General features: G+C 36.1%; 1 protein-coding gene across 6 annotated transcripts in view; it reads right to left on the bottom strand.

The window, feature by feature from the left end:
• Positions 1-826: 826 nt before the first annotated feature.
• The window catches only part of LOC115874551 (troponin I 2-like), a 66,659-nt gene continuing 48,882 nt past the window's right edge, over positions 827-18,603 (bottom strand). For 2 of the 6 annotated variants that reach the window (XM_030889730.1, XM_030889732.1), the window contains 6 exons: positions 16,893-17,069; positions 14,523-14,579; positions 11,550-11,816; positions 2,273-2,365; positions 1,558-1,830; positions 827-921 (listed from right to left, as the gene is read on the bottom strand). In XM_030889730.1, coding sequence (XP_030745590.1) covers positions 911-921; positions 1,558-1,830; positions 2,273-2,365; positions 11,550-11,816; positions 14,523-14,579; positions 16,893-17,069 — 878 coding nt within the window. In that variant the 3' untranslated portion in view covers positions 827-910. The remainder of the gene's footprint in view (positions 922-1,557; positions 1,831-2,272; positions 2,366-11,549; positions 11,817-14,522; positions 14,580-16,892; positions 17,070-18,603) is intronic. The other 4 variants (XM_030889729.1, XM_030889731.1, XM_030889727.1 and 1 more) reach the window with 4 other exon arrangements.

Below are 18,603 nucleotides of genomic sequence, written 5' to 3'. Positions count from 1 at the left end.
TTTACCAAGTGCATGGGTGATGCAGTTGTGCAACGCAACGTTGCGCATCGCTTTGCTGCGCAATTTGTTTGATAATGTATGGGCCGCTTAACAGTGTACTTGTGCTGGGTTGTAGAATCGCATTAACGCATCAGCGCATAGTAGTAGTATTCTGCCCTTGCCACTTCCAAATAGCACCTTGGTCAGAAGATCTATAATATATGAGGGCCGAAAGGTCTTTAATCATCTGCCGGTTGCTTTAAGATTGGTTAATTCCATAAAAACCATCCGGAGGCTACTGAAAAAAGAACTTTTAAGTAGGGCATTTTACAGAGTTGACGAATTCTACCGGGACACCCTTGATATTAGTGTTTAGAATTTAGAATTTTTTTATCTTATATTTGTTCTGTATATTGCATGTTATATTACTTAGTTTGTTTAAACCTGTTTTGCTGATTGTTCAATCTTATATTTATACAATTTTTTTGTTTTTTGTTTTTATATTTACACGCATTTGTTTACTTTTCATAAAACTGTTTTATAATGTTAAGATTGCTGGCAATGTTTTAGGTTTAGATTTAGGAATATTATGCTTTGTTAACAAGAATTTATATATTTTTTAACAATAAAGTATTTTTGAATTTGAATTTGAATATTCATTTATTTTTATTAAGTAAGATTATTCAAAAAAATATAAGATATTTTTATATTTAAATTGCTTTATTTCAAAAATAATAATAACAAGTAATGATACAAACAAACTTGAATAAATGTTAATTCTTAAATAAAAAGAAAAACAAATACATATTTTAAAAATTATAACTATTTACAATAAATAACGTATTTATGTTTGGAACATTGATTAAAGTATCATTATATTAAAAATAACGACTAAATCTTCAAGTAAAACCACATAAAATTTCAGATGTCCTTAGGCAGCAGCTAAAACACAAACATTTTATTACCTTAGTTTTATATAAGTTCATAAAATAATGCATACCCCAGAAATACAGGGTGTTTCAAAAAATATGAGCCATCTCTCGTGGGGAGATTCCTCACGTAAAAATAAGATTTATATAATATATAAAAAATTATTTCTGGTTCATCCGCTTTATCCGTTTAAAAAAATAGCATGTTCTATTCGGAGTAAAAATGACTTTCTGTGTTTCGGCTGTATATAAGTCAAACGTACAGCCTCGCCACAAAAAGTGTAATTTTTACTCCAAATAGAACATGCTATTTTTTTCAAACGCCACAAATAATTTTTTAAACAATTTCAAATCTTCTAAATAATTTAAAAATATTTGAAAGTCATACCTTGTATGTAATTATATATCGAGAAACTATGGTTCCGCTCGTTGAATTTGACACTTTATGTCAGTTTAATAATATATTTTCGTATTTTTATGTATAGGCGCTTTGTTTATGCCTAGGCGTTAAAATAACTTTTTTATATTGTCAATACTTTTGTAAAAACAATATATCTAAATATATAAAAAAGTTATAGGAGTGCCCTACTTTTTAAAAATATAACTGTCTACATCATCCCTTCAGAATAATTATCTTTTTTTTATTTACCTTCAATAATAGTTTGTAGCGAATCCATAGATGACGGCATTTCCATAGGCTCTTCCATTTCCGGAAGAGGTTCCTGAGCTGCAGGTGCGGCTGGTTCTTCGGCAGCAGGTGCTGGTTCTGCGGGTGCTTCTGCACTTGGAGCTGTTTCAGCAGGTGCTGTAATCTCTGCCGGTGGAGCAGCTTCAGCTGGAGGTGCTGCCTCGGCAGTGGCACCAGCGTCGGCTGGTGGTGGTGCACCTTCTGCAGGCGCTACTGGTTCCGTTGGAGCGGCTCCTAAGGTATATATTTTTAATTAATAATTCAAACATTTTTAGGTAGCTAAATATAAGGGATACCAATTATTAAACTTTTAGTTACTTAATTGAGGGCGCGATTTTTAAATTCATTGTTGCCAACCATGTACATATTCGGCGCCGGGCTGACTAACTGGAATTTAAATTTATCGCTCTGCTGTAAAAAATGTCAGGTTGCCACATTTATTTATTTATTTTCTGACATTGTTATTCGTTTTGACGCTACGAGTTTTTGGTTTAAATGAATTGTGTTGTGATACCTTAAGCTTAAAAAAATTTACTAGTAGACCATGCAATTTAGAACCTCTTTTAGTGCGAAGTGTACAAGATAACTCAATAACCCTCGCAAAAAACTTATCGCAACCTCATTAGAATATATGCAGATACATTCTACATCAATAAATAAGTTTAATTATTAATACCTTCTGCTGGTGCTTGACCTTCTGCAGTTACAGCAGGCGCTCCTTCTGTAGGTGCTCCTTCTGCAGGTGCTCCTTCAGCAGGTGGTGCTTCTTCTACAAAATAATTATTTGTGTTACTAGTATTTTGGGATTACAAAGGTTATAAATCCCTTTTAAGAAATAACGGAAATAATCTGTTGCCCTCGGGGATGTTAATTTTGACATTTAAAGTTATAAATGGCTTAAAAATCAATTTAATAAGATAATAATAAAGTTTGTTTATTTGTTAATTTCTCACAATTAGGTATCCGAATTTTGAAGCATCTAAATATTTGTTTTGCCATCTTTAAACAATGCCACGCTTTTCTAAAGGTGGAAGCAAATATAAGTAAGCCAAATTATATATTTATTTTTTAATGAATAGTTTTTAGAGAAAAAAATTGACTAAGATCACAACTAAGATGCAAATCAAAAATGTGAATAAGTTAATGTCCAACAAAAACTATGAGATCTTTCTTACGATATACGGTATGATTCAAAAAACTTATTTAATCTGAATGGAATGTTTTCAATGACAGAACTATATCATTTCGTATAATTGTTGACATACCGAGTATTTTTCAAAAGTGACTCTTCCCTATAATTTTTTATTTTTTCAGATAATATAATGAAATTTAGTATGTTAGTATATGACATAAATCTGGATTGACTGACGTATTATATTCATTATTATTACTGCCTGTTTCACCGGAAATTATTACTACAATTTTTGATTTTTGTATAGTACCCTCTGCATTGTTTACATTATTTAATTTTATAGAAAATGACATATCATATGTCAATTTTTGCTTAAAAAAATGGTACCGTATGATCGAATAAAAACGGCATCAGCGATGGCTACGAAATGAAGATCGCTGTCATTTTATTTTATGTAAAATTATATTGGAAATGTCATCGATCGTCATTTCCACGCCAACTGGACGCCATTTGTTTTCGATCATACGGTATTTTAAATTAATTGCCTGGAAACTTATATGGTGAAATTTTAACAAAATAATTTAATATTAACCTTAACTAAGAACACGGCATGTCGCTAGTGATAGGAAAAACAACTTTTGGAGGTTACTAGTTTATTTGGTAGCCTAAAAAATACATATAATTTCCTTTAACTGTATTTGACATAATTGTCAATGAGAAATAGTAAAAAAATAGTTTTATTAAATTTGAACCTGGGCGTCGAGAAAATACTGATTTCTTTTTGAATTGAAAACAGAATTGACACCTACGGATATACAAACGCCTTAAACATCAAAAGGTAAAGTTTTTAAATTGTTTTATTACACTCTCATGAATATTTTTCATATTAGAAGTGTTTACTGTAAAATTATTACGTTTAGTCAGTTACTAGTCAAAGAAACATCCCACATATTATAAAGAAATATATAGTTCTAAATGTTTGTGGATAGCGAAGTGGGCAGGCATCTTTGAATGAAGACATGTACTCAGTCACTCAGTGTTGTTTAAGGCATGTGTATTCAGTGTTAAAACTAAAAGGGTTTCGGACTTCCATTGTCTTTATTTATTTTGCTTACACAATGTTTCAGTCAGAATAATCACTGACCGTTTGTTTAATATTGTTGGAAATAAGTACGGCCTCTTTAAATTTGCGCTTTTTCAATGGGGTTCTTTGTAGACAACCCGAGCTTCCGACCATTTTATGTTGTGTCGCTTGGACCACACATGATCTGCAATGCCCGACTTCATTGTTTCACCTCTTTGCGTATGTTTTTTATGTTTGTCAAGTCGTACATGTAGAGGACGTTTCGTCTCTCCAATATACGACTCACTCCACTCGCAAGGTACCTGGTAGATGCACTCTTTCTCTTGGTATTTTATATTGCTTAGCTATTCGCCTGATCTTCTCCGATGTTTCTTTCATATACAGGGTGTCAATTTGAAAACGAACAGTATTTAATATTGCCTCTACCGATTATAGTGTTACGTTTTTCGTCGGTTCCGTGTGGATAGAAAGTCACAATTTATTTAAACACTATTTATTTAACACTAATTAACAAAAACAATAACGATAAAAGACTTATAGAACTATTTACAAACGATTTATAACTAAGAATTTATTTTGAATTTTCGCGCGTCAACTGCACTGGTATATTTATAACTGCCCCCTGTAGGCCACAGCCGCCGGCTTTTATACCGACAGGTAAAGAACTCTAGAATAGTCCATAGATCGTTAGGTGCGTAGAGAAGGTTTTCGAATGTTCTCGTATGTACTAGTCCATTCCAGTGGGACTCGATTTTTCTCGAACGAATGAATCATTACTGTGTCTATTCTTTAATGCGATGTTAAGGTCATCTGAGAACGGGACATATAGTTAGGTTAGGTCGAGTCCACACGGGTCCGCAACACTGCCCCCTTCTTAGGTACATGCTCGTCCCGAGATGTACACGGTGAATGAAGGTATTTGCAAAGCTGGCCCCTGGTACATTGCGAAGTCTGGTAGAAATAGCAGTCTACAGTTTTCTCTCCCGATCTCAGCTTTGGGTTGTAGCAGCAAACGAGGATCTCGATTCCCGTAAATCTGAACAAGACTTCAATCATGTTCCGGATTGTACGCCAACTCAAACCATCGAGTCCACACGCCAGCTTCGGAATGGCTAATCGTGCAATGTTGTTGTTTAGCAGGGCTTCTCTCAGTTCAATCAGGGTCTTCCATAGATTGAGATAAGTCGGCTTACTCGGGGACCATTCCTTGGTGACCAGGTAGAAGATGTGCCTTGCTTGACCATGTGCATTGTCGGTTAGCCTCAAGACGCTTCCAACCTCTGGATCCTGTCGGCGTAGTTCTCCGACACGCCCAAACTTCTCATTGAACGTCGCAGCGATTCCTCTGGACATCCGCAAATCTCGAGCCACACAATGAGCGAGCGAATAATCAGGAGGCACGGAAAAGAGGTCTCGTTGATCTTCTTTGGTTACACCATAGCGAGCCTTCTCACTGCTGTTGTATCGGGCCATGAAATCGTCAAAGGACATCTCCGAATCAGGGGGATCAAAGCTGCAGGTTCTCACGGTCCCAGCACGATCTTCTATTTCGCCTTGGTAGGGGCTCAAACGGTTGAAATGGACTACCCTCGGTTTTCCTTTTGGCAATTTTCTGATACGGTATACGACGTCATTAATTCTATCCATGACTTCGTATGGCCCTTCCCACGAGGATTGTAGCTTCGGAGATAACCCACGACGTCTCTGCGGGTTATATAGCCACACCAACTTCCCTGGTTGGTATCCTCCATGCTCAGCTTGAATGTCGTAGTGTTCCTTCATTCGGTCACTAGCACTTTGAATATTTAGGCGGACTCTCTGATGAATGTCGTCCATCCTTTGACGTAGTGTGTGGACATAATCTTCTCCGGCGACTTCTTCTCCCGGTCGGCAACCAAATTTCAGATCACAGGGTAGGCGCACTTCCCGTCCCATAACGATGCTGGCTGGAGTTTGCCCTGTAGATTCTTGGACGGATGAACGGTAGGCCAACAGGAACAGGTGAAGAAATTTGTCCCAGTCTCTTTGGTGGTCAGAGACTACTTTGGCCAGATAACGGTTGATAGTTCTGTTCATGCGTTCAACCATCCCATCGGATTGTGGATGTAGAGCAGTCGTCCTGGTCTTGCGGATGTTCAGGACTTCACAGACGCCTTGGAACAGATTGGACTCAAAGTTTCTTCCCTGATCTGAATGAAGCTCCATGGGAACACCAAACCTGCAGATCCATTCTTTAACAAGGGCATCAGCAATCGTGGACGCTTCTTGATTTGGCAACGCGTAGGCCTCGACCCATTTGCTGAAGTAATCCATTACTACCACAATGTATTTGTTGCCATCGTTCGTCTCCGGGAAAGGACCAGCCACGTCGATCGCTATTCGTTCGAAGGGACTACCAACATTGTACTGGCGCATAGGGGCTTTACCACGCTTTTGTGGCCCATTAATGGCTGCGCAAATGTCACATTTCTTACACCAGGCCCTCACATCTTCTTTGCAGTTCACCCAGTAGAACCGTTCACGCAGCTTGCCAAGTGTCTTGGTAACACCAAGATGTCCTCCGCTGGTTCCATTGTGAACTTCCTCCAAGACTTCTGGGACCCTCTTCTTGAAATGACGATCTGCCTTCTCTCTCTTCTTGTCCCTCCGGTCTCTCGATCACACGGCGAAGTAGTCCGTTATCTATTACCAAGGAATTCCACTGGGCCCAGTACGACTTCTTTACGTTCGGCGAATATCTGCAAACTTCTTCCCACGTTGGTCTTTGGCCTGTGTTTTTCCAGTTAATTACTAAACCTAATTCTGGGTCACTGGTTTGGTCATTTGCAAGATCTTCGGGTTGCCAACTATCATTAACCACAGTTGTTCTTAGGAGTTTCACTTCTTTCTCTTCAGCTCGGGAACAATGCTTACAGTCCTTAGCGCAAGGTCTTCTGGAAAGTGCGTCGGCATTCCGATGGATTGCCCCAGCTCGATGTTCTGTGTCGAAGTCAAATTCTTGTAATCGTTCAATCCATCTAGCTACCTGCCCTTCAGGATTCTTAAATTGCAACAGCCATTTCAAAGCAGCATGGTCTGTTCTTAACAAGAACTTTCTTCCATAGAGATACTTGTAGAAGTGTTCCACTGCTTTAACTACTGCTAGTAATTCTCGTCTGGTTACACAGTAGTTCCTTTCCGGTTTTGACAAGGTCTTACTAAAATAACCAATGACTTTTTCTTGACCATCCTGGATCTGAGACAGAACAGCGCCTAACCCAACATTGCTAGCGTCGGTATCCAATATAAAGTTTCCGTTGCCAAGAGGATAGCTAAGTATGGGCGCACTAGTCAGGGCCTTCTTCAATCTTCGGAATGCCTCGTCAGAATCTGAGTCCCAAGAGAAACGCCTTTCGTCTTCGGTAAGTCTGGTCAATGGTTTTGCGATGGTGGCGAAACCTTGTACATAGCGGCGATAGTATGTGCATAGTCCCAAAAAGCTTCGTAGTTCATGTTTGTCTTTGGGCATCGGCCACTCTTCCACTGTCTTGGTCTTCTGTGGGTCTACCGCAACTCCCTGGGAGGAGACTACATGGCCCAAGTAGTGTACCTCTTCTTGACACAGATGACATTTCTTAGGGCTAAGTTTCAATCCAGAGCTCCCTAGTCGCTTGAAAACTTCTTCCAAATTCTTCAGATGATCGTCAAAGGATTTCCCAACCACTATGATGTCATCCAGGTACACGAAACAGGTAGTCCAGGATAGTCCCTTTAACACAGACTCCATTAGTCTCTTAAAGGTAGCTGGCGCGTTGCACAATCCAAAAGGCATGACAGTAAATTGCCACAGTCCGGAGCCCACCGAGAACGCTGTTTCCTCTCTGTCTTGGCGCCATGTCGACTTGCCAATATCTTCAGATCCAAAGTAGAGAATATCGTCGACCCCGCCAGCGTGTCTAGAGTATCGTCTATCCTCGGCAGGGGATAGCTATCCTTCTTTGTAACATTATTGAGCTGCCGATAATCAACACAGAACGTGGTGGTACCGTCTTTCTTCTTTACTAGTACTACCGGCGATGTCCACGGGCTGTTAGATGGTTCGATGACACCCTCTTCTTTCATTTCTCGAAGGATTTTGTCAGCTTCTTCACGTTTGGCGAGCGGCAGTCTACTCGGATTTTGTTTGATTGGTCGTGCATCTCCGGTGTCAATTTTATGTTGTACTAAATTGGTACGACCTCTATGTCCTGCTTCTCCTTTATCAAACACATCTTGATACTTGATTATCAGGTTTCTCAATTTTCTACTATCTTCGGGAAATAATCCCTTAACGTTTACTAACTCCTTAACCATTTTGTCCGGAATTTTTGAAATCGAAACTTTGGAGGCTTCCACGCTTCGAATGACTGAGGAGGCCGAACAACAGTACCCTAACAGGGTTCCCTTCTTCAAGGATACAGAATGATAATTCGTGTTCATTACTCTTACCGGTACAGACTTCTTCGCTCGTAGCAGGGGTTTTCCAACAGCGACCCCTCGTCCTATTTCGCTGTCATGGTTCCTTGGCTCCAACAGAATAATACTCCCATTATTCGTTTTACCTTCCAGGCGACCATCCAAAAATATCTCACAGCGCTCAGGGATCGAAACATCTTCTGCTACTACCACGCGAAGCGTCTCCTCACATTTTCGATGTAGAACCACTTCTTCTTCATTTATTTTCAAAATTTCTTGTTTGAGGTTTAGTTCAAAACCTCTAGTGGTCACGATGTCCATTCCGAGAATAAGTTCATCTTCGATGTCTGCTACTAACACTCGATGATTAAAACAGGTGCTTCCGATAACAAAATTAAGATCTACCTCTCCATGGATGAGAGCGCAGCTTCCTGTAGCTGTACGTAGTCGCCATTGTGTTGTTTTAATCCTTTTTGATGTTTTAAGGATATCCGGCCTGATGATCGTTTTGGTCGCACCCGTATCCAACAGCATGGTCCGTAACTCTCCATCCACGAAACTAGCCACAAAAATGCTGTTGAACTTGTGTTGTAGCGATGCGACTTGAACAGTTTTCGTTGGAACCTGTTGGGTACTGCTCCATATGTGTCCCTTTGATTCGACACTTGGCGAAACCGAGTCCACGTCTTTTTCTTGACAGTGACTTCTTACGTGTCCTGCCTGGCCGCAATTCCAGCAACAAGTCGGTCCTTTCTTGCCCATGTACTCCTCCATGACTTTCCGTACAATGCTTTCCACGGATTTGTCGGAACATTGGTTGACCGCCCGTACTCTCACTAGAGACCGAGAACTGTTTCGCGGCCTCAAATTCTAGGGCACGTGCTAAAGCATCCACCAAGCGCGTTGGGTGGGCTAGAAGAAGCGCTTGCCTTGTCTCCCTGTCACGTAAGCCATCGGAGAATGTCTGTACTGCCAACCGCTCCATAACATTCTCGGGCGTAGCAGGATACGCAAGGCGAACCAGGCGGGCTACGTCGGCTTCAAACTCCTGCAGAGACTCATTTGACTTTTGAATGCGATTTTTTAGCTGTGAATGATAGACATGTTCCAAATGAGCTTGGCCGTACCTCATTTCTAAATGTCGTACCAATTGCTGATAATCTCCCTGTTCCAATGGTGACAATGTCTGCAGGATATCGTCGCATCTCGCAGTGCGACAGTCAAAGCGGTAACCTTTTCAGCGATTGTCCATCCGTTCGCTCGCAGCGGCCTCAAACTGGCAAAAATAATTGGCCCAAGCGGTTTTTCCGTCAAACTGTGGAGGCTTAATAACTGACTTTGAGATATACTTATTTTCGACTAGTTTCGGTGCCTCCGATGTTTCTTGACATTTTGGTGAATTTGACTTCGCTATTTGTTCTTTCAAAATTTCGATTTTTCTATTTACATCTTCCTCAATCTCTGTTATTTTATTGTTAAAACTTTCTTCCAAAATTATTATTTTATTATTAAAGCTGGCCTGTATATCTTTAGAATTTTCGATGATCTTATCTTCTAATGTATTGATTAAATCCTGGGAATTTTCCATAATTTTATCACTGATTTTCTCTTCTAAATTAACTTCCAAGTCAATTATTTTACTATTCAAATTGTTCAAGTTGTCGTCTAATTTTTGAGAATTCTCTGTCATTTTATTTTCTAATTTTTGTAGGCACGAGTCAAGGTCACCTTCCAACTCAAAGCAAAATGTGTCAGGATCCTCACCTTCCTCCACCAAAACGTCTCTCAGTCTAGCTTGCAAAATGCTTTTCCTTCCATCTGTCTCTGCACTCTCTCTTCCAATATGCATTTCAGTTCGGACACTTTCAATCTTTCAACAATTTTTTTAGAGCCATGGTCAGTCTTTTTATTTTTCTTGTCTATCACACACGCCACACTTGACACCAATTGTTACGTTTTTCGTCGGTTCCGTGTGGATAGAAAGTCACAATTTATTTAAACACTATTTATTTAACACTAATTAACAAAAACAATAACGATAACAGACTTATAGAACTATTTACAAACGATTTATAACTAAGAATTTATTTTGAATTTTCGCGCGTCAACTGCACTGGTATATTTATAACTGCCCCCTGTAGGCCACAGCCGCCGGCTTTTATACCGACAGGTAAAGAACTCTAGAATAGTCCATAGATCGTTAGATGCGTAGAGAAGGTTTTCGAATGTTCTCGTATGTACTAGTCCATTCCAGTGGGACTCGATTTTTCTCGAACGAATGAATCATACTGTGTCTATTCTTTAATGCGATGTTAAGGTCATCTGAGAACGGGACATATAGTTAGGTTAGGTCGAGTCCACACGGGTCCGCAACAATAGTATGAAAATATCAAGGGGGACAATTTTTGAGGCATTTGTTGTCGTGTTACTTTCAACCCCATGACCCCCAGGGCACCTACCCGTAAAATATTAAATAGCAACCCCTATTTCTTTTACAATTTTTGTGTTTCTTATAGAATTCTACATAAACTGCATTATTATTTTGTGAATTTTATAAGAAACACAAAAATAGTAAAAGAAATAGGGGTTGCCATTTAAAATTTTAGGGGTAGGTGCCCTGGTTGAAAGTAACACGACAACAAATGCCTCAAAAATTGTCCCACTTGATATGTAAATTGGCGTATTTTTCGCCAAATTTTCATACTATCATCGGTAGAGGTAATATTAAATACTGTTCGTTTTCAAATTGTCACCCTGTATGGAATCGCCAAGAGAAAGAACATCCTCCTTACGAATGAAGCTTAATTTTCATGCATCCGTTATCCGACGATACGATGATACGATGTCAATTTTATTGGTTGAATTTAAAGACTTTGATTGGTTAGAAACGGTTAACCAATCGAAACATTTAAATTTAACCAATAAAATTAATATCGTATCATCGTATCGTCGGACAACGGATGCATGAAAATCAAGCTTGAGTCGGACCTGCAATTGGGTATAATAGTGACTATGGATTTTGTAGAGGTATAGTTAAAGCACTATGTCATGAAAGTAAATTCTTGGTCACTGCATAAATGCACTGCATAAATGCAGTGACCAAGAATCTCTGAACTGATATAATTTTATACTAACATATCAATTATTAGTATGTTATCTAAAACAACAAAAGTTATAAAGGTGAGCCACTTTTGAAAAAACACCCGTTATATGAAGTTTTCGTAGAACTTGATCAATCTGAGATGCGAAAAATCGAAAAATGAGACATAGTGCTTGGTCGTGGCATGATAACGAAGCCCTTACCAGGACCGGCTTTCAGTTTTTCAATAAGATCTTCGAGAGAGGGTTGCCTCTCGAGATTTCCCTGGGTAAAGTCGACAACCTTGTATTTAAGGGAGTCTTTAATGTACATCACGACTCCGTCACCGCTATTTTTGCGATTTTCGATTAGAGAATAGTGGGGTATGGTGACGGCGTCCTTGTCTTCGGTGGGGGCCAACACTGTCTCTGGCAACGTTACAATATCGTAATTTGCGTTAAGCACTAGCTGTTTAAAGGTTTCAAAGGGGCCTGTAAAACGAGAATAAGAAAAACTGTAATATCGAATAATTCGTTGTCTAAAAGCTATACAGATGATAGGACAGACACTTATACCCTGTATATTATTGCATGTTTTGCTTCCTTTCAGATCACTTTACATAGTCCTAAGATATAAGTAAATATATTTTTTTTTGTTTCGTTTCTTTGACCTGGTATACTATACATTTTTTTCTTTTTATTCTTGGCTTTAGGTCGTTGGGGTTGTAAAGATGTTACTGGATTTTGTTTATTATTTTATTTTTATCGATGTCGTTTCGACAGTATATGTCTTTTTCAAGTCTCTCGAACGTAGATTCCTACAGAATTAAAATTGTGAAAAACTGGACAAACACACAATAACACATATTAAAACTATTATTTTGGCTAAACTTTCGTTTAGCTAAAATCTGTTATATAAAAAATGGCTTTATATATGCGTTCTAGAAGGCGTTAGGAGTAGGAGTAAAAATATACAAAAAATTTTCTGCGGAAATGCGTCATCATTTCATTTTTCGGACTTTAGTATAGCCGAAATTTGTTGGGGTGTGTTTTAGACATTTTTCTAAACATAAAAACACAAAACTGTCTGCGGAAATTTTTTATTTTTATTTTACATAAAAAAATGCGTTGACTTTAGAACAGCCGAAATCAGTTACATGAAAAATGAACTTATATTTGTTATATGAGCCTCTACGAGCAAAGAAATACAAAAAATTCCTGCGGAAATGTGTCAATGTCATTTTGTGCACTTGGTTTTTCATACATTTTTCAGTGTAGAAGGTTACGGGATCCGGGAGCGAATAGGGGTGCTGGGTGGGGTAAAACATCTTTCGGAGGAATAACAATTCTTGTAGAATAGATAATATAGGTTCTTGTAAACTATAACGGTACCTCGGAATGTTGCACTTCTTATCTTGTTTTTTATTAAAGCTTTACGTAAATAGGTCTGATTTAAAACAAAAAATCATAGGATCGTGCAGTTTTCTTTTAACTGTGATTTGCATTAATATTAGATTGGTTAGCATTTGGGTTGCTTTGGTTAGCTTTTCTTTGTGGAGGGAGTTAAGCTGTGGTTTTTATATTTTTATAATTAACTGTGATTTTACAAAAATATTATTAGATTGGTTAGGATTTGGGTTGCTTTGGTTAGCTTTTCTTTGTGGAGGGTGTTAAGCTGTGGTTTTTATATTTTAATAATTAACTGTGATTTTGTAAAAATATTATTAGATTGGTTAGCATTTTAGACACTTTTAAATGATTTTTTTTGGTTCAAAAGTGTTAAAACCAAACCAATCCAAGGATTTTTTCTTTTAAACTGTTCTATAAGCATAGGACTTTCTGCCAAAAAACTGTGCCAACCTCCCCGGCTATTCCGCACATTTCTTTTGGTGTTTTTATAGTGGAAAATATGTCTAAAATTCAACAGAACAACTAGCGTAAATGCGTAATTTCGGCTATTCTAAAGGCATTTAAAAACATTTAAACATTTTTTATATAAAATGAAAATAAAAAGGTTCCGCACAGTTTTTTTTGTGTTTTTATAATCGGAAAATGTCTAAAATTTAATACAAACATTGATATAAATGTAACAGATTTCGGCTATTCTAATGTTAGAGGATTTTTTTCTAATCAGTTCATATTTTAAAGTCTATTAAATTTCCTCAGAAAATGGATACAGTTTATTTCCGCCGGAAAATTTTTATTTTCCTCAATTCGTGAATGCTTTTAAAAGACAAAAATATATTTATTTTTTGTATAACTGATTTCAGCTATTCTAAAGTCTAATAAATTTCCTTAGAAAATGAAAACAGCTTATTACCGCAGGAAAATTTTTGTGTTTATATGTTCAGAAAAATATTAAAAATAAAACGTAAAATGTATTTTTTTTATAGCAGATTTCAGTTATTCTAAAGTGCGAAATTTGGAAATTACGCATTTCCGCAGGAAAATTTGTGTTTTCCGTGGTTCACAGTAGCTTTTTAAAGAAATTTTTTTTTTCTAATAACTGATTTCAGGTAAACGAAAGTTGACCCATTATTTTATTTGTTTATGGACACTTTAGTATACAGCACGTATTTTCTCGAGATCGTTTTGTATAAACATACTCATCGTTTCAATAGCCGATTTCTACTCCTTCAGTAGAAATTACAAGTGACAACATATTTGAAATAAGATTATTATTTAAAAATTAAACCACATTTTGCACGAATCAGTGACTCATTTGTATTTATAATTATTTTATTTCTATTAGTATTTATTGACTAATAGTACTAAAAATTACATTCATTAAAAAAAGAAATATTAAACTATTTAATTATTAAAAATATATATTATAATCACTTCTACATATGTATGTATCTATAGCTATGTAAAGACTATATATTCTTTGCAATATTCTATTAAAGACCTTGAAATAGTATAAAGACTTTATTATTATGCACCACTTGACAAAAACATCAACAAATGTCCGTCAAAGGCATCCCTTATTCTGTATCACAATAGGGTCCTAACTGTCTGAACAAACCAATATCTGAATTTCTGAAATCTCTAGATCTGTGGTAAAAATAAAATGTGAAAAGTTAGTAAAGTATTTAATTTGTACTTTGTTCTTTTATATTTCTGGCTGACGTTACTTGTAGTTTGAACAACATGAAAATAGTTTTATTATTGCATAATTCAAATTAATCAAAAATTTACCTGGAGGTGCAGGCTCAGGCTCAGCAGGTGGTGCTTCTCCTTCAGTTGCTGGTGTTCCTAAAATGAAAAAAAAATATATATTTCATTCATCAAAGATCAATTTGCTCTGTTTATACTGAAAACGATATAATTTATATCAGTATAATTAGATTTATCTATAAGGACCTATATTAAGACCCAGAAAGGGCCCACTAGAATAGGTACCTTTATAAATAAGGTATTATAGCGTTGATTGAAAAAATTGGGAAGATTTGCAACCTAATGGGCGAATTCGTGACAAGGCTGATTTGATTTCCCCTTACGTCTCAAGTGGTGTACGGTGGAGCCTCCACTCGTTCTGCGGCCAACGCATATAACACTCATTTTCTCTAATTCGGTTAGCGAAGGCATATCGAAGATGGTGTGGAACTAAAAGGGGCAGTGTTGTTGCCATATTAAAATGTGTAATATCTGTAATACGTTTGAGGAAAATATTTTTGGATGAAAAATCCGCGTTTATGTATTGAAAATTTACTCGTTTTAAATAAAGAATAAACAACAAAAATAAAAATTCTTCTATAGGTATTGAATATTTTGTTTGATTGAAAAAAGTCGTTTAGTTGGCTTGGAAATCACGACTATTGACATTTACCTTAAAATTTTACATATGAAATAACAACAATCTTCATTTCCTTTTGTTTAATCATATAATATTATATTAAATTGTTTAATGATAGAAAATCCGTAATATTAACGTACTGTACCCAAAATCCATAAATTTACGGATTAATGAGTAGTTCTGGCAACACTGTCTCCGGCAACCACCCACTCTGTCGACTGAAAGCAGAACTACGGCACAGTATTGTTTATTGCTGCGCCGTAAACGACTATCAGCGCCCAGCGGCGCAGAACTGAAATAAATCTCGGACAGGTTGACTAGCGGCGACAGTATCGCCACCTACATCTCGGACAGATTTTGTGCCACGAAATCGCCCGTAAGGTTGCCCATCTTCTTATTTCTTAAAACACTTGTAACCATTGCTCACCCACCAAGTTAAAAAAAAAACATGTAACAGTCTCAAACAAGAAAGCGATTATCTTTGTGTAATAAATCAATAATAATCAGTATATTACATTGGTCCAAAATAAATCCTCAGAACGTAACTATTGTAATCGCAAAACCTTTTCCGATGCACGTCATCAATTATATCGACATTGACACTAAAGTCTATAAACCTGACTAAATGAAATTTTGGCAAAAATGTTTAAATTTGTTGTATAATTTAAGATACAGAGCAGCCTCTTCATTTTACTTGTAACAGATATTTTATTTATATTAAAGCTGCAAAAATTAGTTTAAACCGAATTTTATTATCGCTATGTTGGTCACATTGCGCCATATTCAGCAATGTTGTCCTTTATTATTTGACAATTATCCTAGTGTCAGTCATTATTTTGTATAATATCGTGTTGTTGTTAAATCTTTGTAATTCTCGATTTTTTGCTTATTTACATAGTATTTTTTTTTAAATTGCACTTTTAAGCACAAACAGTTCTTTTAAGAACTAAATTTTCGAGTTTTTCTATTGCATTTCTTGAAATTGTGTGTTTGCCGAAAATATGCCGAAGCATTTAAAGAGTCCAAGTAAAGAACTTGTAGCTTCCCTGTTTTTTTAAATTATTTTGAACGCAAACGTGACAATAAAGGTTTTTTACCCTTGACTGCAGTCAGAAAAGTAAGTTTGTTTGTAAGCACATTATACCACTTTCAAAGTTAGTTTTTATTAAATTCTGTGATTATTAGTTTGTGCATTAATAGCACCCTCTTACTTGTTATTACCACTTATGGCGTCGTAAGATGTACATCAATAAATTAATAACCCATAATAACGCTTATAATAATCTTCATAATGGACTAATTTTTGCCAATATGTAATAAGTAACATAAGATATAAAGCAAATAAGCACTAAAATATTAGTTATTAAATTAAAAATAAAACATAAAACTCTTTAAAAAATAATATAATAAATATATTGTTTGTCAATTTTAAATTAAGATTCATCTCATAAATATTCGTGCCATGAACTTTGGTACGGCTGATGTCGAGGATGGAGAGCTGGCCTCTGTGGAGCCGTCTCAGATACTGGCTTTTGTTAAAGTCTTGAGACTGTATAATGAGTTAAAACTCGTTATAACTCAAGAAAGGGGAACACACAACAGATCTGTAAGGTCGCGGTGATTAACTCCCTTCCTAAACATTCTACATTCATTCTACATCTCATAAATCCATCACAATCTGGCAGCGCTGTCGCCATCGCTTGTCATTCACAGTTGATCACGTGCATCGGAAATTGTTTTGCGATTACCATATCTGATATATTTTTGCTAACCTTCTGCTGGCGTTCCTTCACTTGGAGGTTGTCCTTCAGCTGGAGCTTCGCCTTCCGCTGGAGGTTGTCCCTCAGCTTGACCTTCAGCTGGTTTCTCTTCGGCCGGTTGTTCACCTTCAGCAGGAGGTTGACCGTCTGCCGGAGGTTCTTGTGGAGGTTCACCTCCTTCCTCACCTTCTATTTATGTGTTTTTTACAGATATGTATAATTAGATTTGATTAAAGGATTTGTCTAGCATATTCATCGATTTTAATTAGTAAAAAGAGTAAAATTAAGCTTCATTCAGAACCAGGCAATTAGTGGAATAAATTAGTGGTTTCAATTAGCGTAGAAGCTTGTTCCTGTAATTTGACTGTAAGCATTCTGAACGTCAGAATTAATGGTGGTAGACATTTTCAATTATTAGAAAAAGTTATCAAACTTTAAGCTTCATTCGGAACATCGAAATCAGTGGAATAAATTAGTAGTTTCAATTAGCGTAGAAGTTTGTTCACCTAATTTTAATGTAAGCATTCAGAACGTCATAATTAGTGGTAGTAATTTTCAATTACATAGTGGAAAAAGTTAACAAACTTTTGACTTTTCCACTAATTATACTTCAAAATTCGCGAGGAATGTTATTTTTGACTTTAATTATCACCCGTCAAGAAAATTTTTGGTTAGAAATCAAAAGTTTATTGTTTTATAAACTAAATATTATGCTTTCTCTTTGGATACAACAGACTACCGCAAGCTGTTGCTAGGATATTTTATTAAGTTTAATTGTGTTTTTTAGATATGGTGAATGATCGTAAACTAAAAAGTATAAAGTGTAATTGAAACCACTAATCTATTCCACTAATTGGGAGGTTCTGAATGAAGCTTAAAGTTCCTTAACTTAAACTTTTGATTTCTAACCAATTTTTCTTGACGGGTGTTAATCAAAGGCCAAAATGACATTCCTCTCAAATTTTGAAGTATAATTAGTAGAAAAGTTAAAAGTTTGGTAACATTTTCCTCTAATTGAAAATTCTTACCACTAATTTTGACGTTCTGAATACTTACATTCAACTTAGAGGAACAAATTTCTACGCTAATTGAAACCACCAATTTGTTCCACTAATTGCGAGGTTCTGAATGAAGCTTTTTAGAACTTAATTTTGAAAATTTGTTTTTTTTGTTTAGGTTGTGAATTATTGTTTTGTAATTTATTTTGTAAATAATTCTGAATCACTATTGAGTTTAAATGTTTATCAGTGTAGTTTATTTTTATAAAATAACAGAAATTGTATGGAGTAGCTTCGGATATTTTCTTTTAGCATTTACTTGATAATAGAGACATAAATAATAGATATTTCATGTTGTTTGATATTGTTGTTTTGTTTTTCTCTATCTTTGTGGAAAGTTTTACAAAGTAAACTCTATTGAATATTGCCAATATCGGTGTATATACATGTTTATTGAAAAGCCGATTTATATAAAATTTTTTTTTTTTGGTAACTCTAAAGATAATTTCTTGTTTCTTAGATATTATTAGATACATCTTATTTTTAAATAAATATTTCTATTTATATCGGGTGCATCTCAAACGTAGCTCACTCCTATAACTTTTTTATTTTTTCAGATAAAAAAAACGAGATTTGGTAAGTTAGTGTATGACAGAAATTAGGATTGATTGACGTATTGAATTGTGTTCGGTCACGTTCTGTTTTACCGGAAATAACTACAACTT

Source organism: Sitophilus oryzae, unplaced genomic scaffold (genome assembly GCF_002938485.1).
Source record: "Sitophilus oryzae breed Bouriz unplaced genomic scaffold, Soryzae_2.0 scaffold_1297_pilon_pilon, whole genome shotgun sequence".
Classification (NCBI taxonomy): Eukaryota; Metazoa; Arthropoda; class Insecta; order Coleoptera; family Curculionidae; genus Sitophilus; species Sitophilus oryzae.
The sequence above is the reverse complement of the archived record's forward strand: the minus strand, read 5'-3'. Positions and strand labels throughout refer to the sequence as shown.